At 31.1% G+C, this 19,468-nt stretch overlaps 3 protein-coding genes across 5 annotated transcripts in view; 2 read left to right on the forward strand and 1 right to left on the reverse strand.

The window, feature by feature from the left end:
* The first annotated feature begins 7 nt into the window (after positions 1-7).
* Positions 8-9,463, forward strand: LOC134711730 (tryptophan--tRNA ligase, cytoplasmic-like). Its single transcript, XM_063572561.1, has 8 exons — positions 8-216; positions 1,962-2,070; positions 2,801-2,920; positions 3,542-3,724; positions 4,333-4,546; positions 5,395-5,568; positions 6,090-6,230; positions 8,786-9,463. The coding sequence occupies exons 1-8, from the start codon at positions 84-86 to the stop codon at positions 8,942-8,944; spliced, it is 1,233 nt and encodes a 410-aa protein (XP_063428631.1). The 5' UTR covers positions 8-83; the 3' UTR covers positions 8,945-9,463.
* Positions 9,464-10,980: 1,517 nt separating this feature from the next.
* On the reverse strand, positions 10,981-17,139 carry LOC134711732 (leucine-rich repeat-containing protein 73-like). The gene is made up of 4 exons (XM_063572569.1): positions 16,614-17,139; positions 15,113-15,273; positions 14,333-14,556; positions 10,981-13,355 (listed from the first exon to the last, which is right to left on the reverse strand). Exons 1-4 carry the CDS (start codon positions 16,880-16,882, stop codon positions 12,813-12,815), a joined length of 1,197 nt encoding a protein of 398 aa, XP_063428639.1. The 5' UTR covers positions 16,883-17,139; the 3' UTR covers positions 10,981-12,812.
* LOC134711731 (protein PALS1-like) overlaps positions 17,076-19,468 on the forward strand; it is a 55,934-nt gene continuing 53,541 nt past the window's right edge. For 2 of the 3 annotated variants that reach the window (XM_063572562.1, XM_063572564.1), the window contains exon 1: positions 17,076-17,190. The gene's annotated coding sequence lies outside the window, so the exon portion shown is untranslated. Of the gene's footprint in view, positions 17,198-19,468 lie in introns of all 3 variants that reach the window. The other variant, XM_063572563.1, reaches the window with a different exon arrangement.

Consider the following 19,468-nt stretch of genomic DNA (forward strand, 5'->3'; position numbering starts at 1 on the left):
ATGAAAATCGTCGTAACACCGGTATGACGGACTACACGTGGAACTAATGTAAACACATACCTATGGAAATTTGACTTGTGAAAATGACTGAAGATACAAAGGATATAGAGAAAAAAGTAGAAAATATGACAACCAAAAATTTGGAAGAGGATGTTGTCAATCCATGGGAAGTGGCGAGTTCTTCAGACAAAGGAGTAGATTATGATAAACTGATTAGTAGGTCATATATGCACATCTGTTAACTTTATAATATGTTATTAGTAGTGTAAATAGTTGATTACTGTCCATAAATTTTTGGCAGTGTTTGTATGTAATTCATCCAAAGTATAAGTGACATCATGGTCCAAGAAGATGCATGTCAAGAATTTATTCACTTTTAATTGAAAATACTTATAATTATTTAAATAAAACCTAACAAAATAGTTTGTTTTTTTCTCCTTCTAGTCCAAATATTAACGACCGCTTGAAATCCATGTTTTTTTATTGCTTTGACGCTGTCACACCTTACAGCTTCAATGTAAGACGTGAAAGCAAGAATGTATAAAAGCCTTTCAAGATGTTATATAATCATTTGGACTTGTCTTCTTTGTGTCCTTCCCATTTATCAAATCATTATTTATATTGATACAAATAATTGAGGGTATCAATGCCCTTTAACATCAGGCACTAAACATTCATTTTCAGCTACAGAAAGGGTCAAATTGATTTAATTTTTACTGTCATTTGTTACAATATCTTTATCATGATTCATGGGAAGTCTCAAAAAAATACTGTGAAAGTACTTTAATTCGTGGGTATCAATTTTCGTGGATTGAGCAATATTTACAAGTTCGTGGGTTTTTAAATTCGTGGATTTCATTTTTCGAAGAAAAAAAATTGAAAAATTAAAGCCTTTAAAAACGAAGGTTTCAAATAGTCTGGATTGAAGGAAATAGCAAAGTAAACATTGGCTGTGTTAATCGTAGTAATAACACTTATTAACCCATGATAAAGTGATCAACAGATTAAAAACCATCAAAGGTGTCAATTAGGCCATAAACATGTCACCTATTGAAAATATTAACATAAACAAATGCTATAAACGTATCTTGAATTGTCTAATAATTCTTATAAAAATCAAGCCCAGCATGAAGTTTTTATTTTCTATATGTACGAGAACTATGAGAATATAAAATGAACACTTTATCATACTAGCATACTAGCATATCATTACCGGAAATCTGACTTTCATCGATCAAAAAGTTGTACAGTTTAAGTCATTTAATATAAAATGGGTATACTCCTGCATGCGGTTGTAGTTCTGTGACTGCTATTAAAGTATTCTCAGATTTGGCGTTATTCAATATATTCTCTAGATCATATCAGTGGTCAAACCTACCGATGGGGATCTTTCCATGTCTTGATTTGGACAATGCTTGTTTTATTTCGTTGGACACTTAAATTCGTGGATAAAGTCATCCACGAAAACCACGAAAATTAGTACCCCACGAATAAAAGTACTTTCACAGTATAGTTAGTGTTATTTTTGTAAAATAATTAATGTGATTCTTCAAAATTATTCTTTTTTCTTATCGTCCAACAGAAAGTGCATATTTTATAAGGGAAAAATAGTCATTTTGGGAAATTATAACATGCTAAGTATAAAAAAGAAGATATGGTATAATGATTGTCAATGAGACAACAGTGTCCACAACATGCACAAGAGACTTAAATGACACAGATATTAACAACTCTATGTATAGGTCACTGTATGGCATGCCACAATGAGAAAAGCCCATACTAGGATGAAATTTGAAAAAAATAGGCAGGACAGGATGAGACACTTGCAAACAAAAAAACCCAGGACATCCTAGCCCCCCCCCCCCCCCCCCCCCCCCTTAAAAATCAAATGGTAGCTCCCTAAAGTATCAGGAAGTTAATTTGATTTGATTGCAAAATGAATATACAATTTAAATTTTTAGAAAGATTTGGGAGTTCAAAGGTTGATGAGGAACTCATTAAAAGAATCGAAACTGTTACTGGAAAACCAGCTCATCACTTTCTTAAAAGAGGAGTGTTTTTCTCTCAAAGGTAGGATATTATTATATATATCACCTACATGTACAATCAAGAAAAAATGTTTAATGGGTCTTTTAAATACGGTACATTGTACATGTATATTATTTGACATGACATCAATACAGCAGCCAAATTGTCCAAAAAGGAAAACACACAAACAATTAAGAACAAAATATAGACCAGAGGTGGATTTAGGGGGGCAGGGGGCCCGGCCCCCCTTTTTCTGGGAAAATTTTGGTTGGTTATATAGGGAATCACTAGGGAATAGGGAATCCTCTTAGGCAGTCAGCGGCCCCCCACTTATGAAAATTCCTGGAACTGCAACTGTAGACATTTAGTCAGACTTTGTATAGAATGTTCAAAATAAACAAATATTATATTTTGATATTAGTTTTGTAATTATTCCACTAAATTATATGTTTGTATTTAAGCTGTACTTCATGTTGTACTTATTGTTTTTCAAAGTTTTTTATAAATGTCAATTTCATAAAATCTTGACCAGTAAAAACTAATCATAATTCATTACATGTAGCATTATTAAAATGCAGACAACACAAGAAAAGACTGATGTTTATATGTCAACTATTGAAGTGAAGTCAAAAGGAAGGAATAGTCGTTAAATGTACTTCATATCTTCAATATCTGTACATAGCATGAGTAACAACCTTTTTCTATAGACTATTTGAAATATATAATTCTACAGATTATTTATGGAAAAATAAAAAACTAAATTATATTTCAGAGATATGCACCAGATATTAAATTTGGCTGAACAGAAGAAACCATTTTTCCTGTATACAGGTCGCGGACCGTCATCTGAAGCAATGCATCTTGGCCATTTAATACCATTTATCTTTACAAAGTAAGAATCTAATCATAAAAGAAAGAAAAGTTTGGAATAAAACATAAATGTTATTATTCTTGTAAAATATTATCATATTTACACTGTAGAAAAGTCGATGTGCGAGCTTTTTTTTTAAGAAAATAGGTTTAACATTTATTCATTATGCTATAATGTTCATTTGCATATCAAGATTCCCTGCTTCTTTACAAACCAACATGCTTTAAGTACAAAAGTAAAATTGGGGACTGATCTTCCTTCTCAAACACATTATTTTACACCTAAAAAGTAAAATAACAATAATTATGAACTCTAAGAAAAATTCAAAACGAAAATGTTTCTTAACAAATGAAAAAATCAGAAGCTCAAACAAATGGAAACCAACTGTCATATTCCTGCCAGGGTTCTTAATGTGCAGAGAGTGTGGCGTTTTTCTTGACCTGAGACATCAGATTATTGTCCATATTCTGACTGAGATTGTGTAGAAATTTATACATCCTGCACAGCCAGATGACCCATTTCGCAAGAAATTTACATTTAGTCTAAAAAAGACCAAGGAAGTGGATGGAGAAGTAGCAATATCCAATTAAAATGTCTTAAAATATTTGTCTGCAAAGTTACTGAATTATAAATTCATTTTAGATGGCTTCAAGAAGCATTTGATGTTCCATTAGTTATTCAGCTGACAGATGATGAAAAGTTTTTATGGAAGGATCTGACTTTAGAAGAATGTAGCAGACTTTCCTTTGAAAATGCAAAAGATATAATTGCCTTAGGTTTTGATGTTGAAAAAACCTTTATATTTAGTGATTTAGAATATATAGCGTAAGTATATGTTAAATAAGGATGGTTAAATTATAACTTAAATATATAAGGAGGTTACTGCTTTATTAAAGTAGTTTATCAATATATTATAAGAATAAGGAGATGTGTATGATTTTCAATGAGACAACTATCCGCCGTTGATGCTAGCAATTAAAGGCAAAATAGTAACACTGTTTGTGAAACATTACAATGTTATTCTCACTGACATCCAAATCATTTCATCTCGATTATTACAAAGTTAGTTAACTACCGAAAGCTGAAAGGTTTCATTTTCTAAGTGGCAGTTTGCTCTTGTGCGAAGTTATCTGCGTCAGAGATCATGGTTACATTATATTTTGTTGTGTAGCCAGACAGAGATGCAGCAGCAACACATAGGGATCACTTCTGTCTTCTTTAATTGTTTGTTTCATCTGTGCCTTTCTTTGTTAATCTTAATTGCAAAGACAATGTGAATGGCTGTACAGAATTGGTTTAAGCATATACAGTTTCTTCTAAAGGACTTATAGTTGTTGTACACCTGCTATTCTGTTAAAAAATAGATTTAAAGCACAATTTGTTTTGGGAAAGTTTTATTTCAGATTTAAATTTTAATTTTCCTTTTTTTTCAGACAAAGTCCTGCTTTTTACAAAAATATGTTAAGAACACAGAAACTAGTGACATATAATCAAGTGAAGGGAATTTTTGGTTTTGATGACAGCACATGTATAGGAAAGATCAGTTTTCCTTCCATACAAGCAGCACCTAGCTTTAGTTCATCATTTCCACAGATATTCAACAACAAAACTAATATCCCATGTCTCATCCCTTGTGCAATTGATCAGGTAAAAAATTATATGATACATGTATATACAATAAATTACTACTTTATTTTGGTTACACATTGTTGTTATCTCCCCTTGTTTAAACATGAGTTCTGTAAGGAGATATCAAAGTTGTTTTTGCTTTGTATGGGAAATCTTTTTTTATTATAATTAAAACTGGCAGACATTAAAAATGTAGTACAAAATGTACATGTTACAATGATTATCAAAAACTTAAAGGGTTGAATATGTGGATCAGGGGCGGATCCATCCATTTAAAAAAGGGGGTTCTCAACCCAGGACCATGGGGTTGGGTGGGGAGGGGGTGTGGTTCCAACTACATGTCCCCATTAAAATGCATTGTCCAAAAATAAACCCCTGGCACCCCCCTCCATGGATCACTGTGGATGATGAAAGATAATGAAAAAATGCTGGATGCAGAAAAAATTTTCTGTGAAAAAAGGAATCCATACACAAATGAAAAAAGATAATGGATAAATGGAAACAGCATTCTTCCAACAAATACCAAAATAGCTGGTGATCAAACTATACAGTAACTTTCATATAGATCTCAGTTATAAAAATGGTTTATAGCAGAGTTTGCTTAAGATCCAAGAACTGCTGAACAAGTAACAACATCTCATTATACATTTTAAATGAATCGAACATTTGCATCCTTTAAAACTATATCAATTTTGTACAACATCTTACCAATATAGTTTAATGTAAGTCATAAACAATTCAGTAAACTTACTACCAACTTCAGTGGTAAGATTTTTTGACATCTAAAATTTCAAAAATGGTTAAATCAAATATTTGTTAATTTGTTAAAAATATTAATATAATAATAAAAAGTATTTATTTTTTAGGATCCATACTTCAGAATGACCAGAGATGTAGCACCAAGATTGGGTTATTCAAAGCCAGCTTTAATGCATTCTACTTTCTTCCCAGCCTTACAAGGAGCACAAACTAAAATGAGTGCAAGTGACCCCAATTCATCTATTTTCTTAACAGATACTGACAAGCAAATAAAGACCAAGGTAACTAATATGGATTCCCTATCCATCAAGGTATCGTAATCCTTCATATTTCTACAGCTTCAGCATTCTACTTAACTCAAGGGTAGATATTTTATTTAAAATTATGGCCTAATTTATCAAACCAAATAAAAAAAAGAAGATGTGGTATGATTGCCAATGAGACAACTATCCACAAAAGACCAAAATGACACAGACATTAACAACTTTAGGTCACAAGTTTGTAAATTATAGAAATTAAATGATTTGGATGGAAGAAAAAAGATAAACACACAGATATCTTGCAATAACAAGGACAGTAGGAATTATGTAGTATTGTGACTTTAATGTGATATATTATAAGGATATCAATAAAAAGATAACATGAAAACTTGCAACAAGTACCAGAAGATGAGTTTTTACTTCTTCATTTTACATTGTTAAACAGTTATTCACATCATAGTCTTTTATTACAACTTGCATCACTCTATGATAGCCTAACTTTTAGTCAAATGATTATACATATGTACCAAAACCTTTTACAGGTAAATAAATATGCATTCTCTGGTGGTGGCACTACAACAGAAGAACACAAGGAGAAGGGAGGGAACTGTGATGTGGATGTATCATACCAGTACTTAACATTTTTCTTGGAAGATGACAAAAGACTAGAGGAAATTAGGAAAGTAAGTAATAGATTCACTATTTCTGGTAATACCAATTTTAAAAAGAAAATATTGCATTTCCCAATCAATTGTATAAACTGGGACTTTTAAACTGTATTCAGTTTTTCCCCTTGATGAAGGCCATAAAGCTTGATATAAGTTTACTATTTCAGCATTGTATCCTCTAAATATTAATTATAAGTATTCTGATTTGATTTATTTCAGAATAGTTATTTTGTAAGGTAATTTTCCCCTGCCTGAAGTGTTTTGAGGGACAATACAAATATAGGGCATCTATCCCTGTGTCTGTATCTTGTTGTAATTGTCTTGTGCGTTTCTATTCCACTTGTCTGATTTGGATATGTATTTAATAAGAGTTTATCTGCTAGTTGGATTGTCACTGCTTAGTGGTTGATTAACTAAAAATCTGTTTTCATTAAAAAAAAAATACATTGCTAAATTGATTCTGTTAAACAAGACACTAAAATATATCATGAATTAAAGAACACAGTTAAAATCAGTCAGAAAGAACTGAGCTGTATAAAACCAATTCACAAGAACACCAATTAAAACAAAACATTTACAAACATTCTCTAATTCTGAGTATGGATATATTTCCCTAACAAGTGGATAACTTTCTTTATTTCAATATGCACCATGACAGATTGAACCCAGTTACTGCTGCAAGTGTGAAATTTTCCATCCTACACTGTATGTCTAAAGATTAAAATGTACATTTGAATTACTTTTTTTATACGACCGCAAATTTTGAAGAAATTTTCGTCGTATATTGCTATCACGTTGGCGTCGTCGTCTGCGTCGTCGTCGTCGTCGTCCGAATACTTTTAGTTTTCGCACTCTAACTTTAGTAAAAGTGAATAGAAATCTATGAAATTTTAACACAAGGTTTATGACCACAAAAGGAAGGTTGGGATTGATTTTTGGGTTTTGGTTTGAACAGTTTAGGAATTAGGGGCCAAAAAAGGGCCCAAATAAGCATTATTCTTGGTTTTGGCACAATAACTTTAGTTAAAGTAAATAGAAATCAATAAAATTTAAACACAATGTTTATGACCACAAAAGGAAGGTTGATATTGATTTTGGGAGTTTCGGTCCCAACAGTTTAGGAATTGGGGGCCAAAAAGGGACCCAAATAAGCATTTTTCTTGGTTTTCGCACCATAGCGTTAGTATAAGTAAATAGAAATCTATGAAATTTAAACACAAGGTTTATGACTATTAAAGGAAGGTTGGTATTGATTTTGGGAGTTTTGGTCCCAACAGTTAAGGAAAAAGGGGCCCAAAGGGTCCAAAATTAAACTTTGTTTGATTTCATCAAAATTGAATAATTGGGGTTCTTTAATATGCCGAATCTAACTGTGTATGTAGATTCTTAATTTTTGGTCCCGTTTTCAAATTGGTCTACATTAAGGTCCAAAGGGTCCAAAATTAAACTTAGTTTGATTTTAACAAAAATTAAAACCTTGGGGTTCTTTGATATGCTGAATCTAAAAATGTACTTAGATTTTTGATTATTGGCCCAGTTTTCAAGTTGGCCCAAATCCAGGTCCAAAATTAAACATTGTTTGATTTCATCAAAAATTGAATAACTGGGGTTCTTTGATATGCCAAATCTAACTGTGTATGTAGATTCTTAATTTTTGGTCCAGTTTTAAAATTGGTCTAAATTAAAGTGCAAAGGGTCCAAAATTAAACTAAGTTTGATTTTAACAAAAATTAAATTCTTGGGCCTCTTTGATATGCTGAATCTAAACATGTACTTAGATTTTTGATTATGAGCCCAGTTTTCAAGTTGGTCCAAATCAGGATCTAAAATTATTATATTAAGTATTGTGCAATAGCAAGTCTTTTCACAGTATTGTGCAATGGCAAGAAATATCTAATTTCACAATATTGTGAAATAGCAAATTTTTTTTAATTAAGAGTTATCTTTCTTTGTCCAGTATAGTAAGCAAGAAATATCTGCAAGAATTTTTTTAATTGGAGTTATCTTTCTTTGTCCAGAATCAACTTAAATCTTTGTTATATACAATATACAATGTATATTCACTTTTTACTACCAACTGATAAATTTAAATAATCTTTACCATTCAGTGATAACAAGCAGTTTTTTTACATCTTAATATTTTATGATGTATTTAAATGAGTAGTAATTGTTGCAAACTCCATTAGAATATTTTAATTGAAATTAGTTTTGGAATAAGGGAAAGGGGGATGTGATTAAAAAATTGGGTTCAATTTTTCTCATTTGAAATTTCATAAATAAAAAGAAAATTTCTTCAAACATTTTTTTGAGAGGATTAATATTCAACAGCATAGTGAATTGCTCTAAGAGAAAACAAAAATTTTAAGTTCATTTGAATACATTCATTCTGTGTCAGAAACCTATGCTGTGTCAACTATTTAATCACAATCCAAATTTAGAGCGGAATCCAGCTTGAATGTTGTGTCCATACTTGCCTCAACCGTTCAGGGTTCAACCTCTGCGGTCGTATAAAGCTACGCCCTGCGGAGCATCTGGTTACCACTTATAATTAAATAATGTATTTTTTGCAGACCTACACAAGTGGAGAACTTTTAACTGGTTACTTAAAGAAAGAACTGATAGAAATATTACAGAAAATAGTAGGTGAACATAGACAAAGAAGGTCCCAGCTGACAGATGACATTGTTAAACAGTTTATGACACCTAGAAAATTAAAATTTGATTATTGACCATATGTGTAATTTATGTCTATTTATTTATTGAAAGAACTTCACAATATTAAAATGAAGTACGATATTGTATGCTTGAATGATGTCAAAATTTCATTCCTCAATTTTCAAAACCAACCAAACAAATATGTGTCTTAATGAAAATCAGAAGGCTTTGTAAATTAAAATTAATTATATTCTGCTTTCCAAGTTTCTGTTAAACCAACACGGCAGCTGTATTTAAAAAAAAATGTGCGTGTAATATAGCTTTTACTGGAACGATTTGTTTAAACAGTAAGGTTTAAATCCTTAGATTAATGTCATGGAAATCATTGTTTTATGAATAATATAATTGACATGCCCTTTAAAGATAATATTCTGATACCTCTTACCAACTCAACCATCACAAACAAGGTTCACAAATGGACATGATGGTTAAAGTAATAATTGATTTTTGGTATTTCATGATTATTTTGCTTTTTAGAAATATTTAAAAATGGCAATGGAATTGTATGAAAATAAACCTATGAATAATCTTCATTGTTCTCATTTTGTTCTGACAGAATTTCAATTCAAAATTAATAAATTTTGTAATTTAATGCACACCAGTCTTTTGTATTGACATTGAAATGCATGTAACATTTGCCACTGTTGATAAGCATGTATCAATCAAACGGATTGTTATGAACAATATATGCATGGTCTCCTGTTGAGACATGTGTCATTGGCAATCTTACCACATCTTATTTTTTCATGAATGTGTAATTGTATAATTGTATATCTCTTTGTCAATTTTTGTCTAGCCTGCAACTTTTGTTGCAGGAAGCTTGACAAATGGATAGTGATCCGCCAACGGTGGTGGCTATGGAGGCAGCAACGGCAACAGCATAATCTAACATCTTTTAAAAATGCTTATTATTTCAGAAGGCAGAAAACTTTGTATAATGGTGTCTCATGTTATGAAGTTTCCATCTGCCATATGTCCAATGTCCATGACCTCATTTTCATGGTTCAATGACTACTTAAAAACAAAATCAGATTTTTTTGTATTCTTAATTTCTCTCTTATTATGAATAAAAGGATAACCATATTTGATATGTGCGTAGACTTGCAAGGTCCTCATGCCTGTCAGACAGTTTTCACTTGACCTTGACCTCATTTCATGGATCAGTGAACAAGGTTAAGTTTTAGTAGTTAAGAAGTTCATATCTCAGATACTATAAGCAAAAGGTCTCATATATTTGGTGTATGGTATGATTATAAGGTGTACATGCTCAACAAGCAGGTGTCATCTGACCTTGACCTCATTTTCATGGTTCCGTGGTTAAATTTAAGTTTTTTGTGTTTTAGTCGGTTTTTCTAATACTGTATGCAGTAGGTCTACTATATTTGGTGTATTGAACAATTGTAAGGAATACATGTCCATCTGGCAGGTTTTATCTGACCATGACCTCATTTTCAGCAAGACTAGATCAATAAGGGAAGAGATATTGGTCATTTTTCTATTCTAGTCCACAACGATGGAGAGTAATCATTGCTGGAGATAAACATAAACCTAGGGGAGCAACACAGGCTCTTTGTAGCCTCTTAGTTTGCTAAAGGAAGTATTGAATATTAAATTTAAGCAGCATTTTGTTCCAGTACAATGAATATTTAACCAGGAGGAGACTATGTATTGCCATGCTGGTTATAAATTCATGTTTATTCTTTACACACTAGGGAAAAACAATTCTTCAACTTTTATGCATATGCATATTGAAAAAAAACTGACTTGGATATGTATTTGACCAAAAGTAGGTCATGATGACTTATATTTTTGTTTCATTTACCTGTAAATGGAATAACTACATACGTAATGCAAACCTTAGGAAGAAAACACAAATATGATTTTTTTTCTGTTCCTTTTGGAATAGTAGGAAACACCCCGTAAACCAGACTGCATTTATATAATTCCATCAAAATAAATTCAAACACAGAACATATTTTTTCAACAATTTACTTTAAAACATTAGTAGAATAACATAAGTAACATTTAAACAACATATAAAAGAGAATAAATATCACATATATCTAACGAGATGCATTATGCAGTTAATAATTCAGAAGAGAAACACTAATAATATGACTTGTAATTTCGTTATGAAACATATTGCAGATCTGGAAAATTTACATTTATTATTTGAATTAATATCAGTTGAAATTCACATTTATTAACGAAAAACATATATAGGGAAGTTCTGTGGTAATATAATTTGAACCTTATAGGAAATTAATTAAGAAATCTGAATGACTTGATTAGGTACCATGACATTCTATTAATCAACACATACAACCATGATCCTAATTTTCATCATTTTAGTCTTATAAATGTATCAAATACATGAAAGGTATTGATAAAGCTAGAAGTGATTTCTTCATCAGCTTAATGAGGGTTGTGATACGGTACATGATGCATAGGTATTTGAATGGAAATGGTATAATACCATAGTCACTATTTCTATACCATTCACCTTTTTCCATATATTGTAAAGGATGGTAATTCTACTTGTGTGACTGGGTATTCCATTACAATGTATTGGAAAATAAATGCACTTCACTAATGTTCCATCTTAATGCTACCATACATCATTTATTGTGTGCAGGTTAAGGTTACAAAAAACCATTAGATTTTATGGGTGCAGCCATTTTACGAACATAACATGGTCTTCAGAATTAAGAGTATGGCTAATTCTGATTGGTCGATATGTGCGCCCCTTATTTTTAATGTTAAAGACTTTGTGCACTCTGCATTATACTCCAGGCAAAATAAATTATTTTCCTTAGCCCTAGCGAAACTGAGATGTCTTCATTGCTAGGATGAGACACATGTTAAATGTGTGGGCCAAAATTTGTTCATGTAAGAAAAAGTTCCAGTGGGAAATTTGTTCTGGGAGAACTTTTTACACAGACAATTTCTATATTATTTGTTCCATCTCTATGAAATAAGTTCCCCACTTTACCTGGTGAAATAAGTTCTGGGTTGGTGAAATTTGTTCCTTAACTAGTGAAGTAAGTTCCATGTTTGTGAGATTTGTTCCTTACCTGGTGCAATAAGTTCTGGATTTATGAGATTTGTTCCTCACCTAGTGAAATAAGTTCCTTGTCTGTGAAATATGTTCCACTGGTCAAACAAGTTATCTTATATACTGAGCACTTGTCATCAGTGAGTTTAAAGTCATTATAAAAAAACGGGTATTATTTTGATAATTGTAATTAGCAAAATTGATAGGCATGGGAGACAAGGACAAATTATGTTAAAAAGACTACCATTGTCTCTTTAATATGGGGAAATTAATTGTTTATTACAATCTTTAGCTGACAAAAAAGGGCATCACCTGACTCACCAAAGATATATCCTCATAGTTGGGCAATTGTTCTAATATACACTGATCATCTACATCAGCATTACTAACATTTATGACTAGTGAAATAACAAATGTATTAGTGCCTAATTTATTCCCATTCTTGAACAACAAGTGCTAGTCAACAAAGAAAACTCAATTATTAGATTTCACTGCTCATCATCTGAATGTTTTAATTTAAGTAGAGACTATTATAAAGATGAATAAATGCTGACACATTTTGATCATCAAAAGTTAGTTTTCATAAGATGACAATTCCAATGTCTTGATAGACTAGCTAAAGACCAGTCTTTGTAAGTGGCTTCTTCTCATAATAAGTTTTGCAGGCAAATTTTAAAAAGTATATAAATAAGATAGCACTTAAAATAAAACTAATAAATATAGTTTGCAGTAGTGTTGTACATAGTGTATATAAAAGTTTACATATTTTTAGAGAGGTCTTTATATTATGAGACAGATATACCGTAATAGCTTTCGTTTAACCATGTTCAACAAAGTGAATCTAGTTTAACTTCCGTGAGTTCTTCATCAGAATGGTCTTGTTCTGGTAAAGTCCCTCGACCTGATGACACACTGACCTTTTGACCTAGATTTACACCTACAAAATTTTTAAATGTTGGTATTGCACTGATTAATGGTGGTTCTGTTATTTCGATAAGTTCATCTCCATCCCATAAAGAGTCACTACTTTTAGTTTTCTCATCAAGTTTTGGTTTCCTCTTCCCTTTCTTTTTAGGACTAGTCTTTTTAGAGGTCAATACAGGAGTTGTTTTGATTTCAATTGTTTGGACCTCGGTTTCTGTTGTTGAATCAGTAGTTTCTTCTAGTTCAGCATCACTTGTTTCGTAATAATGACTTGGTGATGATTTCACTGAACTTGCATCATCAAATTTTTCTGACATTTCAGATTCTGTTTCACCATCTAGTAAGTTTGACTTGATAGACTTTAAAAGTCTATATTTGATATTATTTTCCTCTAAATTAATCTTCTGTAGCTTTGTTGGGTAGTTTTCAATCAGATACAAAAGTAACTGTAAAAAGAAAATAAACACAAATGTGTAAATATTTCAAGATAAATAATGTACATGCATTTGACCTTTTTTGTTATAAATTAAAATTTTCAAATGCAATTTGATCTATATTACAAGTCAAAGTTAGATCTGCTCACATACCCTTGATAATTAATTTAAAAATTGTTTTCTAGTTCCATTTAAATGAAGAAGCCTAACAAAGAGCAGTTTAATTTACGTTTATTGTATCCTTTTTTCAATTCAAGGCTGAAATAACAAGAATATTACATTTCCATTTAAAGAATTTAAAGGTTCAGGACTTTTTTAAAGAATGTGAATGATTACCAAATACAAATTTGCAAAGGGTTATGCTGCTGTCAGTGTAAAAGTGTAACATTGACTTGCACAAAAAGATTCACATATTAGTAGAATACAAATTTAACAACAAACTAAAATGACCCAATTACAAATTTAGCTCAGGGTAATACATTTTGTTTCTTTTGAGTATGAAGAAGCTTCTGTAAAAGTTATTTTAACATTCCATGAAAGTAAAAAAAAATGGTTGTTGAAGTTTTTAATTCTATATTGATGAATGAGCAAAAACAAGTCCATTGTCTAATAATACAGAAAAATTATGAAAAAAAATAAATGAGCCAGATGCTTTATTGTAATCATAAGGAAAATTCTGTCCAAGTTTAATAAAATTTAGTGAAATTTAAAGTTATTGAGGACCTAAAAAATTTTAAACCAGACATTCAAAATTTTGGGAAAAACAACTATGATTTGTCCATTTATCAATAAAATGCAGAAAATAGAAGAAAAATAAGACATTACTTTTTTTTGAATTTTGCTCTTAGGATGCATGCTTGTATGTGATCAAAACAAAGCTTCTCTCCAAGATTCATGATTTTTCCATAAGTTTTGAAAGCATGCTTTAACATCAGATATCAGATAGTTCAGCTAGCTAGATTAGTGTTACATGAAATGGTACTACAAACCTCAGCAAACCTATCAGTGATACAAGTTCCTTCCAAATCAAGAACCTGGAGTTGACTATGAGATGCTAAACCAACCAACATAGAAGATGCTGCTAAGTCACCTATCATGTTATAATCTAAATATAGCTCCTGTAAACAACTACTGGCTGCCATGGAAACACTCAGTTTGATCCACCCTTGCTCTGTTATTTTTGGATTAGAACTCATTGTAAGGTCAATTAAACCTATAAAAACAAAAAAGACCAGCAAAGTTATACTGTAGACTCATTATCATTCGTTTGATATCAATTTTCGTGGGATTTCATGGCAACAGGTAAACCGAGAAATTAAATGTTCAACGAATAGCAAAATTTTCTATAGGCTTGTAAGCAGATTTCAGCAAAACCACGAAATTAAATATCCACGAACATGCAAGTATTTCTTAATCCACGAAAATAAATGAATCCACATGTACAGTACTGTATTTGTTTTCCTTGAATATATGTAATAACATAAGAAAGTATTAAAAAAAATTACATGTATTTTGCAGATTGCTATTATAAAATGAGACAGTAACCCAATAACAAAAGTAGACTAATATAGCTTGCTGATTGGTGTGAACCAAGGTTTCCATGTTGAAGGCAATACTTTGACCTCTATAATTGTTAACTTTTTATATTGTAACTTGGATGGATAGTTTTCTCATTGGCACTAATACCACATCTTTTTATTTATAGTACAAACATGTACATGTAAAGCCAATTTCTCTTAAAATGAGTAAGTATCATGGACAAAACATACCAGACTTTTTGCCATGAGGAGGTAAAAGGTTACAAATGGTTTCTATAGAATCATCACTAAGGTCACAATCCCCAACATCTAATGAAACAATGGTTGGGTGATGAAGCAGTGTTTTGGCTAATTTCTTCATTCCTGCATCCCCAATACTGTTTCCATGAATACTAAATGGAAACATGAAAAATTAACCAGGTTCATCAACTTCCAATAATTTATAAATCAATATTTACATGTACATTGAGTATTTTATAATCCATAATTACACAGATGAGATACATGTATTTATTATGTTCCTTCCATTATAGTTTTGGTCTATTTAGGCATTTAATCAAAAATAAGATACTATAAACTATTATGCAAGAATGTGTATGTTCATGTATATACATGTAGGTGGTCAGTAGGAATATTTTGGTAAAATGTTCACCAACCAAAGAGTTTGTAAATCTTCTTTTGATTAAAATATTTTAAGTATTTTAATATGTTTATGTAACTTGGATCAAAACACTTTTGAATGACCTGAAATCAGGTACATGCCTATTGATTTTAAATTGATTACATTACAACTACATTGAATACATTACAATAACATTGAATACATTACAATTACATTGGATACATTACATTTACATTGAATTCATTACAATTACATAGAATTTTAAATGTAATATATATAATTACAATGTACACATTATTGTTACAATTACATTGAATTTAAATGTAATTGATTTCAAAACAATGACATTGATGCCTTTTGTTTTTTGATTTTGCCATGTGATTATGGACTTTCCAAATTGATTTTCCTCTGAGTTCAGTATTTTTGTGATTTTACTTTTTAAATGTAACAATATATAATTTTAAAATTACATTGTCATAAGAATGAATCACTGTTCAATTTCTTCTGTGCTAAGAACAGATTTAAGGACTCCTGAATATATTTTGATGTTAGTATAGCAATTATAACCAAAATAAAAGCTTCTTATTTCAAAAATTATAAAAAGCAAACTCTAAATTTAAGCATGTTAAGCAGGAGTGAAAGCAGACCCTACTTAAAATTTACTATGCCTTTATACTTATATTAAATAAATTTATAACTATATTTTTTCTCCTTATTTTGCTATTTTAGTAATTTATAATTTTCTTGTTTTTTTCCTATCAACAACCCACTTTAAAAGTTATATGAAAATATAACCATTAAAACGTTAAATAATGAAAACAATATAATGTGAAGGTGTATATGAGGGGGAGGACAGGGGGTACCCTTCTCCCTTCTCCCACCCCTCTTCTCCTTTCTCCTACTCCTCTTCTCCTTTCTCCTACCCCTCTTCTCCTTATTTTATTTTTTTTAATTTACCGGAAAAAGAAGGATATATTTTATTTTTTTCTCCAACTTTTTCTCCTACCCCCTTTCTCCTTTCTCCCTTACCCCTGTCCCCCCCTCATATATATACATTAATATAGATCGAGTAAGAAAATGTGATAGATAAATAATTAATTTCTTTCTTACAATAATGCATGAAGTGATCGATTGGCTTTTATGGTTCTACATAACAAGTCGATTCTACGTTGATCTGTTATAATTCCAATACACAGGCATAGCTGTAACAAAGATTTCGAAGATTCAACCAGCTTCAAGATGTTTTTTAGCTTTGCAAATGTCAGTTTACAGTCTCGAATTGATAAAATTTTCACCTCATCATTTTGAATATCTTCACATGCATCTTGGAAATGTTCCTCATTTAAAGTTTGTTCTGTTAAGAGAATTGTATTTGACATAGTTTTTACACTCAGATATTAATTGTAATACGTCCACAATCTGCAAATTTAACATATGAACTTGAAGTAATTAGGTAGTAATTGTTTTGACAGGTGCCCGTTCATCTGTGTCGCCCCATCTGTGTCACTCAGGTAAACAAAAGAGATTCGCAGTGTTGACTTTCTAACAATCTGATTGGTAGTAATCATAAAACTGGTTCGATAAGACCACTTGATACCAGCAAGTCGAGGCGGTGGATATGAAATACACTATGACGAGGCTGTAACACTGTGAAGTCCAATTTCACATCTAAAAGATACACATTTAAGTAAATAGTTTGTAAAATATGTTGAATGTTACCAGGTTTAAGAGATTGGTCATTAAATAATTGTATAAAGGTGAACTTGACAACCTTTTTAAAAATAGTGAAATAGACAGGCTAATTTCATTCCTTTAAAAAAAAATTAGTCATAAAATAATAAAGAGTTTAAGAGGTTGAACTGAGCCACAGATAGCCTGCCTATAGTATTGAGTTATTATAGAAAAGAACAAACCAAAAGTCCAATTAATTTTTCGAAATCCTGATTAACAGAAGAGAGAACTTTTGTGTTCTCATCTTTACTGCTTAGTGCACAAGTGAGTGCTACATATGATTAGGAGAAAGAGCATAGAGGGTGATAAAGGGGGGGATCTGAACACGGAAACACATGAAATAAAAATCATAGACGTTGCACCTAAAATAAAAATTATGAAAAACAAAGCACAAGAAACAAAATCTTAATATAAAAGAAAAAAAGAGTTGAAGTCCACTAGTTGCATCTGATTTGAAAGAGAAAAAAATATTCATATTAATTTGATAGCAATTGATATCCCAGGAACACATATTTTAAAACAATCTATGGACTAACTTAAAATTTAGTCCCTGTTTTTTTTTTAATCAAATGCGGGACAAGCACGAGAAACCAGGTGTACAAAAACGAAATCCTGAAAATAGATAAGGGGAAACATGAAGCACACACATTGGACCAAACACGAGAAAATAAGAAATAAAACGTCAAAACATGAAAACACATAAAATATAAAGACAGAAAAGTTTGGACAAAAATAACACTTTACCCTCAGCATAGACTGTCACTGGTCAACTTTAAGACTCAGAATAGTGTGTCCAGGTATATTGAATTGTCTTCCTTCAGACTAACACCTATATTGTGACCTTGATACCTTTAAAATACTCCCCAGACTATCAGTCAAGTGCAAAACATTTTTTTTAAATTTTACTATATATTATATATTTAATTATTAACATCTTTGCATCCTGAAATTGATTTGAGTTTGTCACTGGACATTAAAATGCTGTCAATCATCATCTCCATATTATTATTTTGACAAGTTTCCTTTAAGAGATTTTTAGTCATGTCAGTTTGTAACTTTATAGAATCATATTCAAAACAGTGTAGCTGTGGCCATTGATTGACGACCTTAAATTTTCCCATTGACTGGGGAAGATTACATGAACGTTTGACTGTAATGATCGCTGCTCACTATGTACATGTTAAAGACACTTAAACTGAGGGGTCACAAACGGTTCTCAACACCTAAACAAAGTAATTAGAAAAACTAATCAGGAATAACACAATGTTTTGATTCTTTTCAGTTTAAATTCTATAATAAGTAAGTAGTGAGCAGTTGTCGTTACAAACACACGTTCACCTAATCTGTCCTAGTCAATGCGATAATTTAAGGTCGTCAATCAATGAACACAGCTACACTGTTTTGAATATGATTCTATGAGAAGTAAGATACCTATATTTGATATATGGATTTTGAAGTCATCATTCTTTGCAACAATTACATTTCTGTCAGACAGAGTTCATGTGACAATGACCTCATTAAATGGATCAGAGATTGAGACTAAAGTGATGTGATTAGGGCTACTTCTAAGATTCTATAAGCAGTAGGTTAGCATGTAAGTTTCATGTTCAATTGGTCAATGTAAGTTTTTTTGCTCTCAATCTATTTTTCATGTACTATTAGCAGTAGGCCAACAGTATGTAGTGTATATAATGATTGTAAAGGGTACAGAAAAAGTAAGGCAAGTTTCATCTGACCTTTGACCTCATTTTCATGGTTCTTTAGTAAATTTTTGTTTTTGTGTTCTGATCTATTTTTCAAGTACTATATCATGCAAATGCAATAGATTGTCTGACCTCATTGTATAGAATGATTGTAAGGTGTACATGTCTGTCTAGTACATGTAGGTATCATCTGACCTTGACCTTATTTTCAAGGTTCACTGTTTAATGTTAAGTTTTTTTTTATTTGAGACTGTTTTTCAATTACCAAAAGCAAAAGGTCAACTATATTTAGTGTATGGTAGAATTGTAAGGTGTACTTGTCTGTCGGACAGGATTTAATAGACCTTAAAGTCAATGTCATGAAATTTTAAATATGTTGGTTGTATGTGGTACTTGAAGTAAAACCTTTATTTTTAAAACTTTCAACATAAAATCAATGGTCAGTAAAGCAGGTAAGACATTTCAGCATGTGCACATGTGAGAGTATGTTAAAGCAGTACCTAACATTCTGAAAAAACAGAAAGTATATCA

Source organism: Mytilus trossulus, chromosome 3 (assembly GCF_036588685.1).
Source record: "Mytilus trossulus isolate FHL-02 chromosome 3, PNRI_Mtr1.1.1.hap1, whole genome shotgun sequence".
NCBI lineage: Eukaryota > Metazoa > Mollusca > Bivalvia > Mytilida > Mytilidae > Mytilus > Mytilus trossulus.